The 16,653-nt window shown below is 44.2% G+C and overlaps 1 protein-coding gene across 8 annotated transcripts in view; it reads right to left on the bottom strand.

Moving 5' to 3' along the window:
• Window positions 1-16,653, bottom strand: part of samd11 (sterile alpha motif domain containing 11) — a 280,049-nt gene that overhangs the window by 94,859 nt on the left and 168,537 nt on the right. For all 8 annotated transcript variants that reach the window (XM_048615172.1, XM_048615168.1, XM_048615167.1 and 5 more), the window contains one exon: window positions 11,281-11,442. In XM_048615172.1, coding sequence (XP_048471129.1) covers window positions 11,281-11,442 — 162 coding nt within the window. The remainder of the gene's footprint in view (window positions 1-11,280; window positions 11,443-16,653) is intronic.

Below are 16,653 nucleotides of genomic sequence, written 5' to 3'. Positions count from 1 at the left end.
CTGCGGAGAGCTGTGGAGGCCAAGTCATTGAGTGTATTTAAGACAGAGATAGATGGATTCTTGTTTGGTAAGGGAATCAAGGGTTGCGAGGAGAAGGCAGGGGTTTGAAGTTGAGAAACACATCAGCCACAGTCAAATGGTGGAGCAGATTTGATGGGCTGAATGGCCTACTTTGCTTTCTGTATCGTATGGCTGGAGAACGTGGGGTTGTTCTCTCTGGAGACCAAACTGTACAAGTTTACCGTAGGTTTCGATAATATAGACGAAAGTTCTTTCCGCTAGTCAACTGTGTAAGGACTTGGGGAGATGGATTTAAAGCTTTCAGCAAAAGATTTGGCTGGGAGGTCCAGTTGTTGCTCACAGGAATCTCTTCCGCCACAAACAGTGGGAGTCAGGTGGAACTCATTGCCTACAAAAGGGGTTGGGAGTAGAAGTGAAGAATGATTTTGAACAGAAATTGACAGCCATATGAAGCAAATAAACTTTCAGGGCCGTGGGATGGAGTGGGATAATGAAATTGGCTGGGTTGCTCAATAGAGAGCTGACATGGACTCAATGGGCCAAATGGCCTCCCTCTGTTCTGTATTGACATTCCCTCAGGGAGATTTTTTTTAAAAATTCTTTCACAAGATGTGGGCATCATCCAGAGACAGTTAAGAACCAATACACTGCTGTGGGTCTGGAGTCACATGTAGGCCAGACCAGGTAAGGATGGCAGTTTTCCCTCCCTAAAGGACATTAGTGAACAGAATAGGATTTTTTTAAAACAGCGCAAACACTGGTTACATTATCCCCATTAAAACAGCTATTCTATTCTAATCTATTCTAGATTTTCATGAAATCCCAATTTGTATCTGGACCCATGTGCTTCGAACATTGGACTGAAAGAGTTGAAAAGCAAGGAAACAGACCTTTGGTCCAACTTGTCCATGCCAAACAGTTATCCTAAATTAAACTAGTCCCATTTGCCAGCATTTGGCCCATATCCCTCTAAACCCTTCCTATTCATATGCCCATCCAGATGCTTTTTAAATGTTGTAATTGTACCAGCCTCCAACACTTCCTCTGGCAGCTCATTCCATACATGCACCACCCTCTGTGTGAAAACGTTGCCCCTTAGGTCCCTTTTAAATCTTTTCCCTCTCACCTTAACCCTATGCCCTCTATTTTTGGACTTGCTCACCCTGGGGAAAAGACCTTGGCCATTCACCCTACCCACGCCCCTCATGATCTTTTAAACCTCTAAAAGGTCACCCCTCAGCCTCCATCACTCTGGGGAAAATAGCCCCAGCCTATTCACCCTCTCCCTACAGCTCAAACCCTCCAATCCCTGGTAACATCCTTGTAAATCTTTTCTGAACCCTTTAAAGTTTCACAACTCCCCTTGTATAGCAGAGGGACCAGAACTGAATGCAGTATGGTTCTGGATTACTTAGTCCAGTGACATTACTAATGCACCAATGCCTGCCCTTGGGGATGCTAGGAATGTGATGTGTGGTTTGAACTTCTACCCTTTTGTCTCAGCTGGTAGCAGGCATGCAGAGCCAGCACTGAGCTCCGGGCAGAATTAAGAACGGTGCCCAAAATTCTCACTTGTACAGAAAGCTCCCCCGAAAAGAAAGTCACAATTACCAAGGGAGGAGAACTGCAGGTGCTACATTTTAAGTTGCATTTACTTTTGATCTACCCATCCACACAAACTTCTTTCTCAATGTGGTCATTTCAATTGAAGCCGGGGTGGGGGGTGGGTGACAGAAATGCACGTTTGCAGGTTTCCTATTGCTTAGCTGTTTCTCTCACAGGGCACCTTCCTCCTGTTTTTGCACGGGTGAGTTAGAATACCTTCTCACTTTTAGAGATGCACAAATACCTGCAGTGGAGATCAGTCTGCACGCAGTGAGAAATGACAACGCAAATCAATTCATCATCCCTGTCAGACTGGGGAGCCTCAATTCACACAGACTTTATTGCATTTGGGAGAATGTCAGTCAAACGCAGGCTCCGCAGGAGCCAGGTTTTGAGATATCCTGTACACCATTAGTCAGGGTGTACTGGGCCTCATTAATGGCACTATTAATATAATGCTTAAAAATTGAATGTCTGTGCAGCTCGACTTTCTAGAGAAGGTGTCATGTGGCGATGTGGAAAAGACATCCAGCGGTTGTTCTTTTAAAATTAAAAAAAAGGCCATGAAACTCTCTCGAGTTGACTCTGATTGGGTCAGCAGCTAAGCAGTACAAGTCACCTCAGCGCGCTCTCAATGTGGGGCACGGCTTTACGGCAAAAATAAATTGCCAGTGTTTCATTATCACAGCTTGCCGTCAGCTCAACCCCTTTAATTAGTCGGTGGTTGCTCCGAAAATCAGAATCCTCCTGGGGAGTTCCCCTTCCTCTCCTGGAGATGTTAGCACAAGTTGTCAAATATTTCTGCATCTGCTACTCCTTCTATTGGCCACTCCTAACCCTAGATGTACAGAAAGGCTGCTGCTTTAAAGGGACCTCATACCCAATCCTTCTCTTTCCTGTCTTCAACTCAAGTACAAGCCTTGCAGCCGAGGTCACTGCAAATTAATCAGGAGTGATGTTTTTTTCCTTCTTCTCTTTCGTATCCTTAGCCCAGGGTCACTGAGTCTAATTGTAGCTCCCCCTCCCGCCATCCTGTCTGATTTCAGCTAATTGCCTGCAGATTGGATATCAAAACCAGAGATTTTCTGTATGATTCAGAAGCAAATCACATGGTGCCCTTTTCCCTCCCGCCCCACAAGAATACAGAAACACCTCCTGATTTCGCTCTGTCTGTGTTTTAGGTGCATTTGTTATTCGAAGCCACCCCTGCTATCCAAGTTCAATTTAAAACTGCAGCAGGCGCGGCTGTAAATGTGCTGCCACTACTGGGGAAGAGGAACAGAGAAGATAAAAGGGGAAGAATTGTTTTGTTCCAGTCCGAGGTCAGAGTTGGAGGTAGCAGGACATACAGAAGTGTCACCTTGTTCACCAGCACGGATTGTGAGATGTCCAATTGAAAGAGCACATTAAAGGCTCCTTCCCCATTAAAAGGGCGCATCATGGCTTTGCGCAGGGCTGTTGTAGAATGTGATGGTTTCAAAGGGGTTAATGTCCGTGTTAAATTGACTCTAACCATTCCCAAGGTGTCACGCGTCATCTGTGACTGGAACAAAGAATTCTACTGTACCTGTCAGAGGAACCAACCAAATGCACTTGTATCACAGAGTGGAAAGAGGCCATTTAGCCCAGTGAGTGTGCACCAACTCTCCAAAGAGCATCTCACCCAGACCCATCCCCCTACCCCACACCTGTAATTACCATGGCCAATCCACCTAACCTGCAGGAAGGAAACCAGAGCACTTGGAGGAAACCCATGCAGAGACAGGTAGAATGCGCAAAATCCACTCAAACAAACAGTCACCCGATGCTGGAATCAAACCCAGGTACCTGGAGCTGTGAGGCAGCAGTGCTAACCACTGAGCCACCGTGCCACCAAACTGTTATCACACAATAAATCTTCTTGTTACCTAAAAACAGTGCCTCTTCTGTAGATACTCTGCATTGGTGTGCCCTCTACCACTAATAACAAGGTAGCCCAAGACAAAGCAAAGATAAAGGAGCATTGACAACCAAAGCTGTGAGGAGGTGGTAGCGTAGTGGTAATGTCACTGGATGAGCTAATGTTCCGAGGACAAGAGTTCAAATCCCATCATGGCAGACGGTGATATTTAAATTCAATTTTCAAAAATGTGGAATAAAAAACTAGTCGAGTGGTGACCATTATCAATTGCTGTAAAAATTTATCAGGTTCTCTAATGTCCTTTAGGGCAGAAAATCTGCCATCCTTACCTTGACTGGTCTACACGTGACTCCAGACCCACAGCCACACGTGGTTGATGTTTAATAGGGATGGGCAATAAATGCCCACATCCCATGAACAAATTAATCAAAAAGGAGTAACCATCTAGGAAAATGTATATAGATGTTTCACCTAATTCCTTACCTGGCTTTTAGTGACTGTGTTCAATTGATGACTTTCTTCACTAGATTTCCAACCAGGAAATATACTGTAAAACATGCATTTATATAGGGCCGGTAACACAATAAGATCTTCCTGGTAGAAAACCAGAAATTGCTGGAAAAGCTCAGCAGGTCTGGCAGCAACTGTGGGGTTCTGAGGAAAGGACCTGAAACGTTAACGGAAAGGACCTGAAACGTTAACGTTAACTCTGATTCCTCTCTACAGATGCTGCCAGACCTGCCGAGCTTTTCCAGCAATTTCTGTTTTTGTTTCTGATTTCCAGCATCCGCAGTTTTTTATTTTTATTTAAGACTTTTCAAGTGCTTCCCAGGAATGTTTTTAACAGACTCCGACACAAAATTTTATTCAACACTGAGTCAAATGACCGAGAAATGACAGGTGACAAAAAAAAAATTGTCCAAAGAGGTACATTTTAAAAAGCCTCTTAAAAGGTGAGGTGGACGGGTTTCGAGGGGGGATTCTGGAGATTAAGGTTTATGGCCTTCAATGGTGAAGCATGAGAACTGGGCATGCTCAAAAACCCAAAGAGAAGGGATGCAGATTTTTTGAAGAGTTATTGGGCTAGAGAAGGTTACAGAGACAAGGAGAGAGAGAAGCCAAACTGGGATGTAAAAATAAGGATGAGAATTTTAAAATCAAAGCATTGTTGGACTGCAAGTCAACATAGATCAACAACAAGAGATATACACATATTATTAAAATAAGTTTGTAAGGCTATAGAATCATAATGTCACACATGGGGGATCACGTTTGGGGATGGACATGTATATAAAAGGAAACTTGAAAACGTTTGAAGAAGTGGGTTATCAGAATGCAAATCCAAAAACGTTATGACATCCACCAACTATAAATTAGGCGCTGGAAGGAGTTGCAGAACATGTGTTTATCTGCAAGGAATCAACCTCAGGTTTGAGTTCTCCCACAAGAAGAACAGAGAAATAAAATCAAACACACAAGTGAAGCTGACTGCTTTCAGGGACCTTCTTGCCACTGGCTAACAGAGTAGTTCAAGTAGACACCAGGGAACAGGGGTTGCTTGTTCTTCTGGCTACAGTCCAACAAAAGCTAAACCAAAAAAAAGGGCAGAAATATACTGAAGGCTTTCTGTCCTCACTTAAAACCAGGATAACACAGGATCACCGTCTTCAGCACATACTCACTCACTGACATATAAATTGCTCCCTAAGCTATGCTATACTTCAGAAACCTCTGCTCAGCCTGGAATGTTACCCGCTGTGTTGCAGAGGCCAGTCTGGGCTTAGATGTGGCAGCTTTGGGGAACGAGTGGAATGTCAAAGAAGGGAAGCAGCCACTAACTAAAGGAAGTAGCAATCTCGGAGCTGCAGGGGGCCAGAGCCAATGGGCTACAAGACAGGAATTCCAAACATGGGCGTAGGATTTCTCTTGGCCACAATTCAGTGAACATCGGTTCTTTGTACATGGTCAATGATTTTGCTACACATTATAAAAGGAATTTTTTTCCCCTCCCTCCACCCCTACCCACAGTCCTTCCCAGTGGAACAGTTCAATAAAGCCTAAAGCTGAGAGCCCAGTCCCTTACTGGGCTTTCTATAGTCTGAAGGTCATCTTGAATGCAATATTATAATGTTATGGCAAAAATCAAGCCTTTTATTCCCTTCAAATGGCAGAGAAGCTGGTGGAGAATAATGCCTTGACCAGAACTCTAAAATTGATGGGATCCCATTGACCATCTTGCTTTCCTGATAACCTGTTCCATTGACTTCAATAGTCCTCTCCCAGGCATGACTTCCCCAAACCGGCCAATCTTCCTCATGCACATCACGGTCACCTAAAAAGGACATAGTCTCTTGAAGCCCTGGCTGACTATCTTTTTTTGCTATAGTTTGCTACAACCAAGCAGCTTTCCCTGAACACTACGGGCAACTTAGCATGGCCAATCCACCTAACCTGCACATCTTTGGACTGTGGAAGGAAATCGCAGCACCTGGAGGAAACCCACGCAGACACGGGGAGAAGGTGCAAACTCCACACAGACAGTTGCCCGAGGGTGGAATCGAACCCGGGTCCCTGGTGCTGTGAGGCAGCAGTGCTAACCACTGAGCCACCGTGCTACCCTTCCTAGCCATTTCATTGGCTAATTCAGAGTCAACCACATTGCAATGGGTCTGTAGTCACATTCGGGCCTGTCTGGGTAAGGTCAGGAGATTTTCTCTACTAAAGGGCATCAGTGCACTAGATGGGTTTTTACAATTCAGACTAGCATTTCTTTTTTTAAAAGTCCAGATTTATTTTGTTCAGTGAAATTAGATTCCGTCAGCTGACGTGTGGGATTGGAACTCCTGTCTCTATTAACATTAGTCCAAGCCCATGGGTTACTAGTCCAGTAACATTATCACTGTGGCACTGCTTGCTTTTAAACAGTTTGACACTGCTGACATTTGGAGAATGACACAATGGAAGGAGTCCAAAGACCAAGATTAAGATGGGGAGCAAATCTCCCTCCAGCAGATACATGGGAACACCACCACTTGCAAGTTCCCCTCCAAAGCCACCTTACCATCCCAACCTGCACAGTACATTACGGTTTTTTCCACTGTCGCTGGGTCAAAATCCTGGAATTCCCTCCCTCGCAACATTGTGGGTCTACCTACAGCACATGTAGCGGTTCAAGAAGGCAGCTCATCACCACCTTCTCAAGGACAACTAGGGACAGGCAATAAATGCTGGCCCAGCCAGAGACACCCACATTCCATGAGTAAATTAAAAACAAACAAAATGCTTTGACAAATGCATTTTACAACATGTCCAGAAAACATTTCAAAACCAGCTTGGTCCAAGTAGTGTACAAGGCTGAGTGGAGAGATGCCATGGGGAAGATGGTAATACTAACTGTGTAAAGTGGGAAATGCCCATGGTTTCAACTGAAATGAAAATCAGGAACAACTGATAAACAGTGGCTGAATTTACACTCTCACCTGAAGTCAGAGTGACCAATTGCGACTCCACCTTGGGTGATTATCTGATTAGTGTGTTGCTTAAATGGTTCTAAAGTGAATTTGAGGATTACACTGAACCATGAAAACATCATGACCTTGTTGCCAGGGTCAAGCAATGAAAGATACAGATAAATAGAATGAGACATCAGAGAAAGAAAGAACAAAACACAGAAAAGAAAGGGAGCTAGTCAATCAGAGTTGAGGAGTGAGGTAGAATGAGAGACAGAAATGTGAACACAGCAGGAAAACTGAAGGGATGGGTGAATTTCAGCTTCTTAAGGTACACAAGGCAAGTACTAAGGAATCAGTCACTCATCACACTTCACCAGTGTAGAATGGAGGGATTATCTGTGACCATCGCTTCCACAACCCCATCAAAGTTGATGCCCACATTGAGAATGTGAATCAGCAGACGAAAGTGAGAATTACAGAAAATGCTTGAGACAAAAGTGTCAGAGGTAACGAAATACCAGAGAAAAGAGAAAGCATTTTCCATGCTCCAATTGACAAGCAATCAAGATGGCCTCCTTCTGGTCTTAAAGCCTTTGGCAAAAGGCACAGAGTAATTGACAAGTAGGGGAGTGAAAGGGAGATGGTTAGGCGAGGAAAAGGTAAAGAAAAGGAGGAAGGAGGGAGAGGGAAAAGAAGCCGAATAAGAGTAAGCCACAGTGATGAGAGAGGGAAACAAGGGATTAACAGCAGGAGACACAAAATCATTACTAGGCAAGAGTCACAAGCCTATTTTTATTTTTGATCACAAGGCATGAACTGGTGATGGCTGAACTACATTTGTAACAGATGCAGTTTTGACATGCACATTTCTTGACCTGTAAGTTGTCTATGAATGTAATCACAACTAAACACAGACCTGTATTTATACTGTATATCCTAACACTGAAATTGTATTAAAGAAGGTTGAAAGGGGTGAGAAGAAGCAGTTGGAGATAAGATGTCACATTGTGCTCTGTGTATGTGCGAAACGAATCATAGAATCTCAACAGTGTGGAAGCAAGCCAATTGGCCCACTGAGTCCACATCAACCTTCCAACGAGCATTCCACCCAGACCTTCCCTCTACCCTAGCCCCACATTCCCCTAACCCGCACATCCCCAGACACTATGGGCAATTTATATTTTTTCTTTATTCATTTACCGGATAAGGGTCATTGCTGGCTAGACAGCACTTATTGCCGATCCCTAATTGCCCAGAGGGCAGTTAAGAGTCAACCACATTGCTGTGGGTCTGGAGTCACATGTAGGCCAGACCAGGTAAGGATGGCAGTTTCCTTCCCTGAAGGACATTAGCGAACCAGATAGATTTTTCCCAACAATCGACAATGGATTCACGGTTATCATTAGACTCTGAATTCCAGATATTTTATTGAATTCAAATTCCACCATACACCATGGCAAGATTCGAACCTGGGCCCATTCATGGCCAATTCACCTAACCTGCACATCTTGGGACTGTGGGAGGAAACCCACGCAGACACGGGGAGAACGTGCAAACTCCACCCAGACAGTTGCCTGAGGCTGGAATTGAACCCAGGTCCCTGGCACTGTGAGGCAGCAGTGCTAACCACTGAGCTATTGTGCCAGCCAAATTCTTTCAGCTGTTCTGCCCTCTGATCACAAGGTGACACTGACTCTTACAGGTACTGCCCAGGTGCTCAATTCTTCACATATTGTTGTGTAGACGGAATAGATGTCAGCCATTCACTCAGGGAGGGATGGATGAATGCATCTCAACAACACTCAAGCAGCTCTTCCACCTCGAAGGACAAGGGCAGCAGATGCATGAGAACACCAGTGCCTGCAGGTTCCTCTCACCATCCTGCCTGGTAAATGTATCGTTGTTCCTTCAGAGTTGCTGGGTCAAAATCCTGGAACTCCCTCGCTACCAGTATAGTGTGTGTGTGTGTCTACACCACATGGTCTGCAACAGTTCAAGAAGGCACTGCCTTCTTAAGGGCACTTAGGCTTATCCAGCAAGTTCCACATCCCATGAAAGGATGAAACACAAACAGGACAATCTCATTGTCCTCACCCACAATGCACTATTCCCCCAGTAGGAGACTGCCTAGCGATGGATACGAGTTCAGGCTGGACCAGCAACAGAACCCAGAACCTTCCCAACTAAATACAGGAGTAGGATGTCAGAGTAAGGAGGAGGGCTTTCCTCCTCAAGTCTATTGGTGACCTTTGATAAAAGGGCTTAATAATCCCGGAGATAAATATTCCTCAATTTGGAGAGAGTGAGTGTGAGAATCTGAATAGCTTCACTTGCCTCTGCTCTATTGGGTTACGCAACAAGAGGTAGAGCTCAATGAACAATCGACCCCATACAAGAAGACAACTTTTAAAAAAGGAGCCCAGAAATCAGATCACAGGTCTCACCTAATAACCAGCTTCACCTCGTAGTCTCATTTTGCTGACCAGCGTAGCTTTTATTTCTGCATACTTCAGAAAGAAATTCCCCAGAAAACAGAAATGTGCCTTTAAGATACTGCCGCTGTCTCAGATAGGATTTTATTAATTTTCAGCTCTGGCAGTAGCACTGACAAATGATGTCCCATTTAACTGATACTAAGATGAATTATGTTACACTGTTTCAGTCTTCAAAAGGGGAAACAGGGGTAAAAAACAGGCTCTGCCAAAACAACACAAAAAAATAGCCTTCATTCAGACTCACTGAACAAGAAAATGGAAATCGGAAAAGGTTCCACACAATTCTTACATTGCTTCAAATCCCTGCTAAAGTCAAAATCCTGCAGATTGAACTCTAAACATCTAAGAAATAAATATCACTGTTGAACAAATAAATTGTACTGATAATCACGAGATCAAAAAGAAAGCTGTACCAAGTTTATACTATGTTACGTAAAATTAGGAATATGAAAAATGTATGCATTATGTGTCTGTTATATATTGAGACACAAACACCCTTAGAAAGAATTAATAATCTCCTTTTTGTCTAAGCTAATGACATGTTGCAAATTCATAAGTCATTGCAAAACTTTCCCAGGGGCTGTACCAATAGCCTAACTGAGCTGCATCAGCCGTCTTTAACAAAAACAAATCATATATTCAGGCAAGATGCAGTCAAGCCGTTCAAAGTGCACAAAGCATAGAGGCCTCATTACCCAGGTTGTGTTCAACTGTACCTACCTTGGATTGTTCAGTTTAATCCTCCTATCTAATTATGGTTGTCATTCTTTTAATGATGATACAATCATGCTAGGAAATCTGACTGGTTTATTCATGCACATTAATAGGAAGCAGTGCTAGAGCATTGAATTTTTAGAGCAGCAAAAGGACATTTGGCCCAACTAGTCCGTGGAGTTTATGTCCTACTTGACACTCCTATCACATCTCCTCATCTAAGTTTATTAGCACAATGGACTGTTCCATTCTCCCTCCTGTCTAACTCCCTTAAATATATCTACATTATTCACCTCAATTCTTCCATGTGGCAACAAGTTCAATATCCTAACCAGTCTCTGGGTAAAGATATTTCTCCTTATTCATAGCTATTTTATGTTGTTGGCCCCGGTTCGGATTTCCCCAGCAAATGGAAACATTTTCTCCATCAATCCAGCCAGACTCCTTCGTAATTTTAATGACGTGGAGGTGCCGGTGTCGGACTGGGGTGGACAAAGTCAGAACTCACACGACACCAGGTTATAGTTGAACAGATTTATTTTAAATCACAAGCCTTCAAAGCGCAACTCCTTCGTGACAAAGGAGTGACACTCTGAAAGCTTGTGATTTCAAATAAACCTGTTGGGTTGTAACCTGGTGTCGTGTGACTTCTGATTTTAACGGTCACCCCTTTGCCTGGTCTCCTATAGGAAGTAAAAGCAAGCTTCCAACCGGAGATAGGAGGAACTGCCGATGCTGGAGTCTGCGATAATAAGGCGTGGAGCTGGAGGAACACAGGCAGCACCAGAGGAGCAGGAAAGCCGACGTTTCGGGTCTGGACCCTTCCTCAGAAAAATTCAACCTCCAACCTGCTCATCTTTCTTGAGAATTAGGAGCTCTGAATACCAGTGTCATTCTTGTAAACCCCTTTCATGCACTCTCAGATACCCCCAAATTCCTTCCTCTGACTGGAAACCAGAACAGTGCATGGCACTTGTTTTAGGTGAGTCCCAATCAGTGGAGTGACAGAGTTGAAGTCAGATATTAAAACACGGTGAGCAGTTTGCTACTGTGCAGAAATGTGAACTGGGGTGGGCAGTGCAGTTCCCCTTACCTCCATGAGCTGGGACTCCCATACTGTTGGCGAGTTGATACAAGCGTTGCTGTTGCTCTTCGTATGTCCCATGCTCATTCAACGCAGACATCATTCGCCTGTAGTGTTCTTCAGGTGTCATCTGCATAATCTGATCCTCAATTAAGGGAGTGTGACACTTTTCTTGATGAAGAGGAAGACAAAAAGACAGAATATTTTGAGTATCTTCACAAAAACAAACCAAACCAATCAAGCCTGAATTGGATAAATACTTAAAGGGTTTTTTTTTTGGGTTTTGCAACCCTCTCGCCCTCTGCTTGCTGGCCTACATTGGCATTGGTCAAGTAATGTCTTGGTTTCAAAATCCGTATTTTTGCTTTCAAATCCTTCCAAACTCACAAAATCCCAACAATATCTGGACTCCTCGAGTTCTGGAACAAAAAACAGAAGTTGCTGGAAAAGCTCAGCAGGTCTGGCAGCATCCGTTGAGAAAAAAAAAATCAGAGTTAACGTTTCGGGTCCAGTGACCCTTCCTCAGAGCACTGCTGAGCTTTTCCGGCAATTTCGGTTTTTGTTCCTGATTTACAGCATCCGCAGTTCTTTTGGCTTTTATTTCCTCGAGTTCTGGTTTGTGCACATTCCTGATTACCGTTACCTCATCATTAGTGCACACCATTCATTCCTTATGCCCCAAGCTCTGGACTTTCTCCCAATATACCTCGCTCCTCTCTACCTCATTGCCCCCTTTGAGACACTGCCTAAAACCTAGCACTTTGACCAAGCTGTTGGTCATCTGACCCAACATTTCCTTACCCAACCCAATGTCACAGTGACTTTGTTTTAAAATGTTCCTGTGAAATGCTTTTGGGATGTTCCATTGTGTTAATGGTGCCAAATAAATACGATTTGGCTACTGTGGGGGTTGGTAGCAGGAAAGGATGAGGAGAAATTCTTTCCACAGTGTGTTATGATGTTCGAAACCTGACTGCATGAAATGGGTGGCGAAAGCAGACTCAGTGTTAAGCTTCAGAAAGGAATTGGACACATACTTGGATAAGAATGATTGGCCAATTTCATAGGAAATAGCAGCAAATAGGGATGAATGGGACAGCTCCCCTGAAGAGCTGGCACAGACAGGATGGGTCAAATGGCCACCTTCGCTGTTGTCGAGTTCTACGATTCTACAGTTTCCTTAAATGTTAAGGCATTACCTCTCGGCTAACCTAAGCTACGAACCATAATGGGAGCGAAAGAAACGACGACTGTTTTCACACTATCCAGCTCGGGTTACCTCAGGTTAACAGGCTCATGCATCTGCGATTATTTCCACATGGAGCTCCTACACTTTATATTCATATTCTTCCTGTACAAGAGTCCCTGGGCAGTGTATTATACAGCAGAGAAATGTGGGCCAAAGAAATGCAACAGTGATGACAACACTTAACTGGGGGTAGAAAATCCATGGGGTTAATAATCTCATTTTAGCACAGGGTTTGACAGAATTAGAGAAAATTATTGCGTGTAATGTTTTAATACAATCGTAAATGCATTTAACCCACTGTCTAGAAATCAAGGAATTATTTTTCTTGTGTGAGTTGCCAATGTCGATATTTATTGCCCATCCCAAGTTTCTCTTTCCAAGGAGAGGTAGTACTGAGCCTTCCCTTTTTTTAATACATTCACGGGAATGAGGGCATCGCTGGCTAGACCAGCATTTATTGCTCACCCCAAAGTGCAGTTAAGAGCCAACCTCATTGCTGTGGGTCTGGAGTCACACGTAGTCCCTAAAGGACATTAGTAACCAGATGGGTTTTTCCCGACAATCATGACTCATGGTCATCATTAGAATCTTAATGCCAAACTCTGTTTTTAAATTGAATTCAAATTCCACCATCCGTAGAATTCAAACCCAGGTGTCTGGAACATGACCCAAGTCTCTGGTTTAACCGCACAGTGATAATACCAGTAGGCCATAGCCTCCCTGTGAATCGCTGCAGAATCCCACACTATGATGTTAGCCTGGCCTCCTTAGTGCTTCTCTAGTTGAATGTTGTCTTGATGTTCAGGTGGTTACTGTCTCAATGCCTCTGGATTTCAGGTCTTTTCTCCATGTGGCCTGGATGAATCCAGGTAAGTTGTATTTTCCCTGGTTCTCAGAATGATTTGAGAATAAGTCTTATTCTCCACCCGCTAAAGCACCCATCAAATCTGTGCTGCATTGCAGACACACTCACTGTCCGTCACAAAGTCTGCAACACGCTTTAGGTGCAGGCTAGTCAATCATTTCCCAGCCACCTCCTCCCTCATCACCTCCTCGCCTGCCCTTAAGGTGATGACTTTGCTGGGATAGAGAATCAGAGGGGCTGTCAGCCTATTATAACTGCACTCAAGAGACTATCCATCCCTTGACAGCGTTGGCAGCTATTCGGCCAGGAATGCATCACACGCTACCCAATACAACCCACACTAACCTGTGGGAGAAAGTTGAGGGAGTGGGCGCAAAGGGCTATGGTGGAAGCATCTCTTAGAAAGAAACGCAAAAGGACTCTGACTGATATTTTGCTCCTTCCTAGCCTAGGCATGCCATCATCGATCAGTCACCTTGGCTGAGATCAGCTAACTTGAGGCAGCGCAGGGATCAAATCCCAGCTCAAGCGGCACTGACTTTACTCTGTGAACCAGGAAAGTCCAACAGACGGTAGAAAGTTTAATGTCTCACCAAGAAACAAAAATCGTCAGCTCAGTTTAGCTTCCTTTGCCCCAGACCAGGGGTGACATTAGTTTTTAAAACTTTTAACACCTTCTGCATTATAGATCCACCTTTGACTTCTAATTAGTAGTGTGACTTGATCCAAAACCTCAATGGAGCAACAACGCCTCTATGCTATAAGGTAATACACAGATATTTTATGGGAAACATTGATGTGAAACCTCAGCTGAATGTCTCAGTCGGAACCATTAAATAAAACAGAGGAGATGTAGAAACTTGTGTTATTCTAAGGAACACTCATTATCTATGCCCTAATTATTTAGCATCCCGATTAGCTGTCAGGAGTTTGCACAAGGCAACTCCAATTTCCCAATAAAAACCAAAAGCACTGCGGATGCTGTAAATCAGGAGCAAAAACAAAGTTGCTGGAAAAGCTCATCAGGTCTGGCAGCGTCTGTGAAGGAGAAAAAAGAGTTAACGTTTCAGGTCCGGTGACCCTTCCTCAGAACTGAGGTGACTGAGGAAGGGTCACTGGACCCGAAATGTTAACTTTTTTTTTCTCCTTCACAGACGCTGCCAGACCTGCTGAGCTTTTCCAGCAACTTTGTTTTTGTTCCAATCTCCCAGCCTGCCTCGATCCCTTACAATTTGCGTACCAACATAACAGGTCCACAGCAGATGCCATTTCCCTAGCCCTGCACTCATCCCTGGAACAGCTGGACAACAAAGATACCTATGTCAGACTCCTGCTCATTGACTACAGCTCTGCCTTCAACACCACTATCCCCTCCAGACTGATCTCAAAACTCCTAGACCTAGGTTTCAGCTCCGCCCTCTGCAACTGGTCAGCTTTCTGACCCACAGACCGCAATCAGTGAAGATAGGTAAATGCACCTCCTCCATAATAATTCTCAACACTGCAGCCTCCCTGAGGGCGCATCCTCAGCCCCCTACTGTACCCCCTTTTCACCTACGACCGTGTTGCCAAATTCTGAACAAACGCCATGTACAAGTTCACTGACGACACCACCGTAGTGAGACGGATATTTAACAACGACGAGTCAAAATACAGAAGGGAGATACAGGGCTTGGTGTCAATCAAAAGCTCCCATTTCATTGAGCGACAAACCCAAAATCTGTCTTGCTGAACATCAGAAGAAGCTTTTATCTTTCATGGTGTACATCCGTGAGTTCAAACTGGTTTCTCATGATTTGGGATCTCTGGTTAGGAGTGCAGTCAAACTTTCAGGCAGTCCCCTCTTTGTAAAACCTAACTGATCTCAACTAACAAAGTGACTTCTGCACTCTTCCCTTTCCAGCTCTCAGAGCTAGCTGGATCGGGTCTGCAGTGTACTGGAAATAGTGCTGCAGGTTGTGTCTCAAGGAGAAATTGATTAATGGCTCAATGCCTAATCAGTCTATAGATTTGTTTATTCACCAGTTCAGCATTTCCTCTTGAATCATTGATAGAGCAGCAAGGATAGGCTGAACCACGTTCAGGTTCTGGTTCATGGATTTGAACGGCTATCAATGGGGAACAAAACCAGAAATTGCTGGAAAAGCTCAGCAGGTCTGGCAGCATCTGTGAAGCAAAATCAGTTAATGTTTCGGGTCCGGTGACCCTCCCCCAGTTCTGAGGACCCGAAATGTTAACTCTGATTTTTCTTCACAGATGCTGCCAGACCTGCTGAGCTTTTCCAGCTATTTCTGGTTTTGTTCCTGATTTACAGCATCCGCATTTCTTTCAGTTCTTATTGGCTATCATTGGGGAGCAGACTAAAACCAACTGGAAGTAAAGCAAACTGGATCCCTGGCTGTACAACCAGAGGATTAAATCATAAATCACAAGGGGGCAATAATAAATCTCTAAAGGCACTAATGGAGTTTTCCACACTGTTCTAGACAGCATATCAGGGTAACCAACAAACCAAAGGAACTGCAGGTGCTGGGAATCAGTTCTGAAGCATCGTCACTGGACTCAACATTAACTGCACTTTATCTCCTCGGATGTTGCCAGACCTGCTGAGTTTCTCCAATAATTTCTGTTTTTGCAGCGTACTACAATATCCAGGTACAGGGGACAGTGCAGAAAGAGAGAAAAACATTCATCAAATAGAATCCCTACAGGTATGGAAACAGGCCATCAAATCCTCATCAACCCTCTGAAAAGCATCCCACCCAAGCCCAATCCCCTACCCTATCCCTGTAGCTCAGCATTCCCCGTGGCTAATCCACCTAACCTACGCATCCCAGGATACTATGGGCAATTTAGTATGGCCAGACCACCTAACCTGCACATCTTTGAAGTGTGGGAGGAAACAGGAGCAAACCCATGCAGACATGGAAGGGATCTGCAAACTTGGGTGGAATCGAACCCAGGTCCCTAGCATTGTGAGGCAGTAGTGCTACCCACCGAGCCATGAAGCCCTGTGGACCTTGGTACCCAGTTTAAGGTATCTGCACTAAGAGGAGAGGTTAAACAGATTGGGATGTCCCCCAGAGAAGAGTATTGTGGTGAGCAGAGATCATTTAGATATTTGAATTAGAATGGATAAATTGAACATTTATAGTATCTTCTAGATTGCCACAAATTCCAGAAAGAAACAGGAGATTCAAGGGGTTTTATGGACAGACTGTTCAGACGAGGAGAAGACAGTTGGTTTAGTGAGAATGTCACTACAGTA

This window comes from Rhincodon typus, chromosome 31 (genome assembly GCF_021869965.1).
Source record: "Rhincodon typus isolate 14 chromosome 31, sRhiTyp1.1, whole genome shotgun sequence".
NCBI lineage: Eukaryota > Metazoa > Chordata > Chondrichthyes > Orectolobiformes > Rhincodontidae > Rhincodon > Rhincodon typus.
Note: the sequence above shows the minus strand (reverse complement) of the source record. Positions and strands in the feature narration are given on the sequence as shown.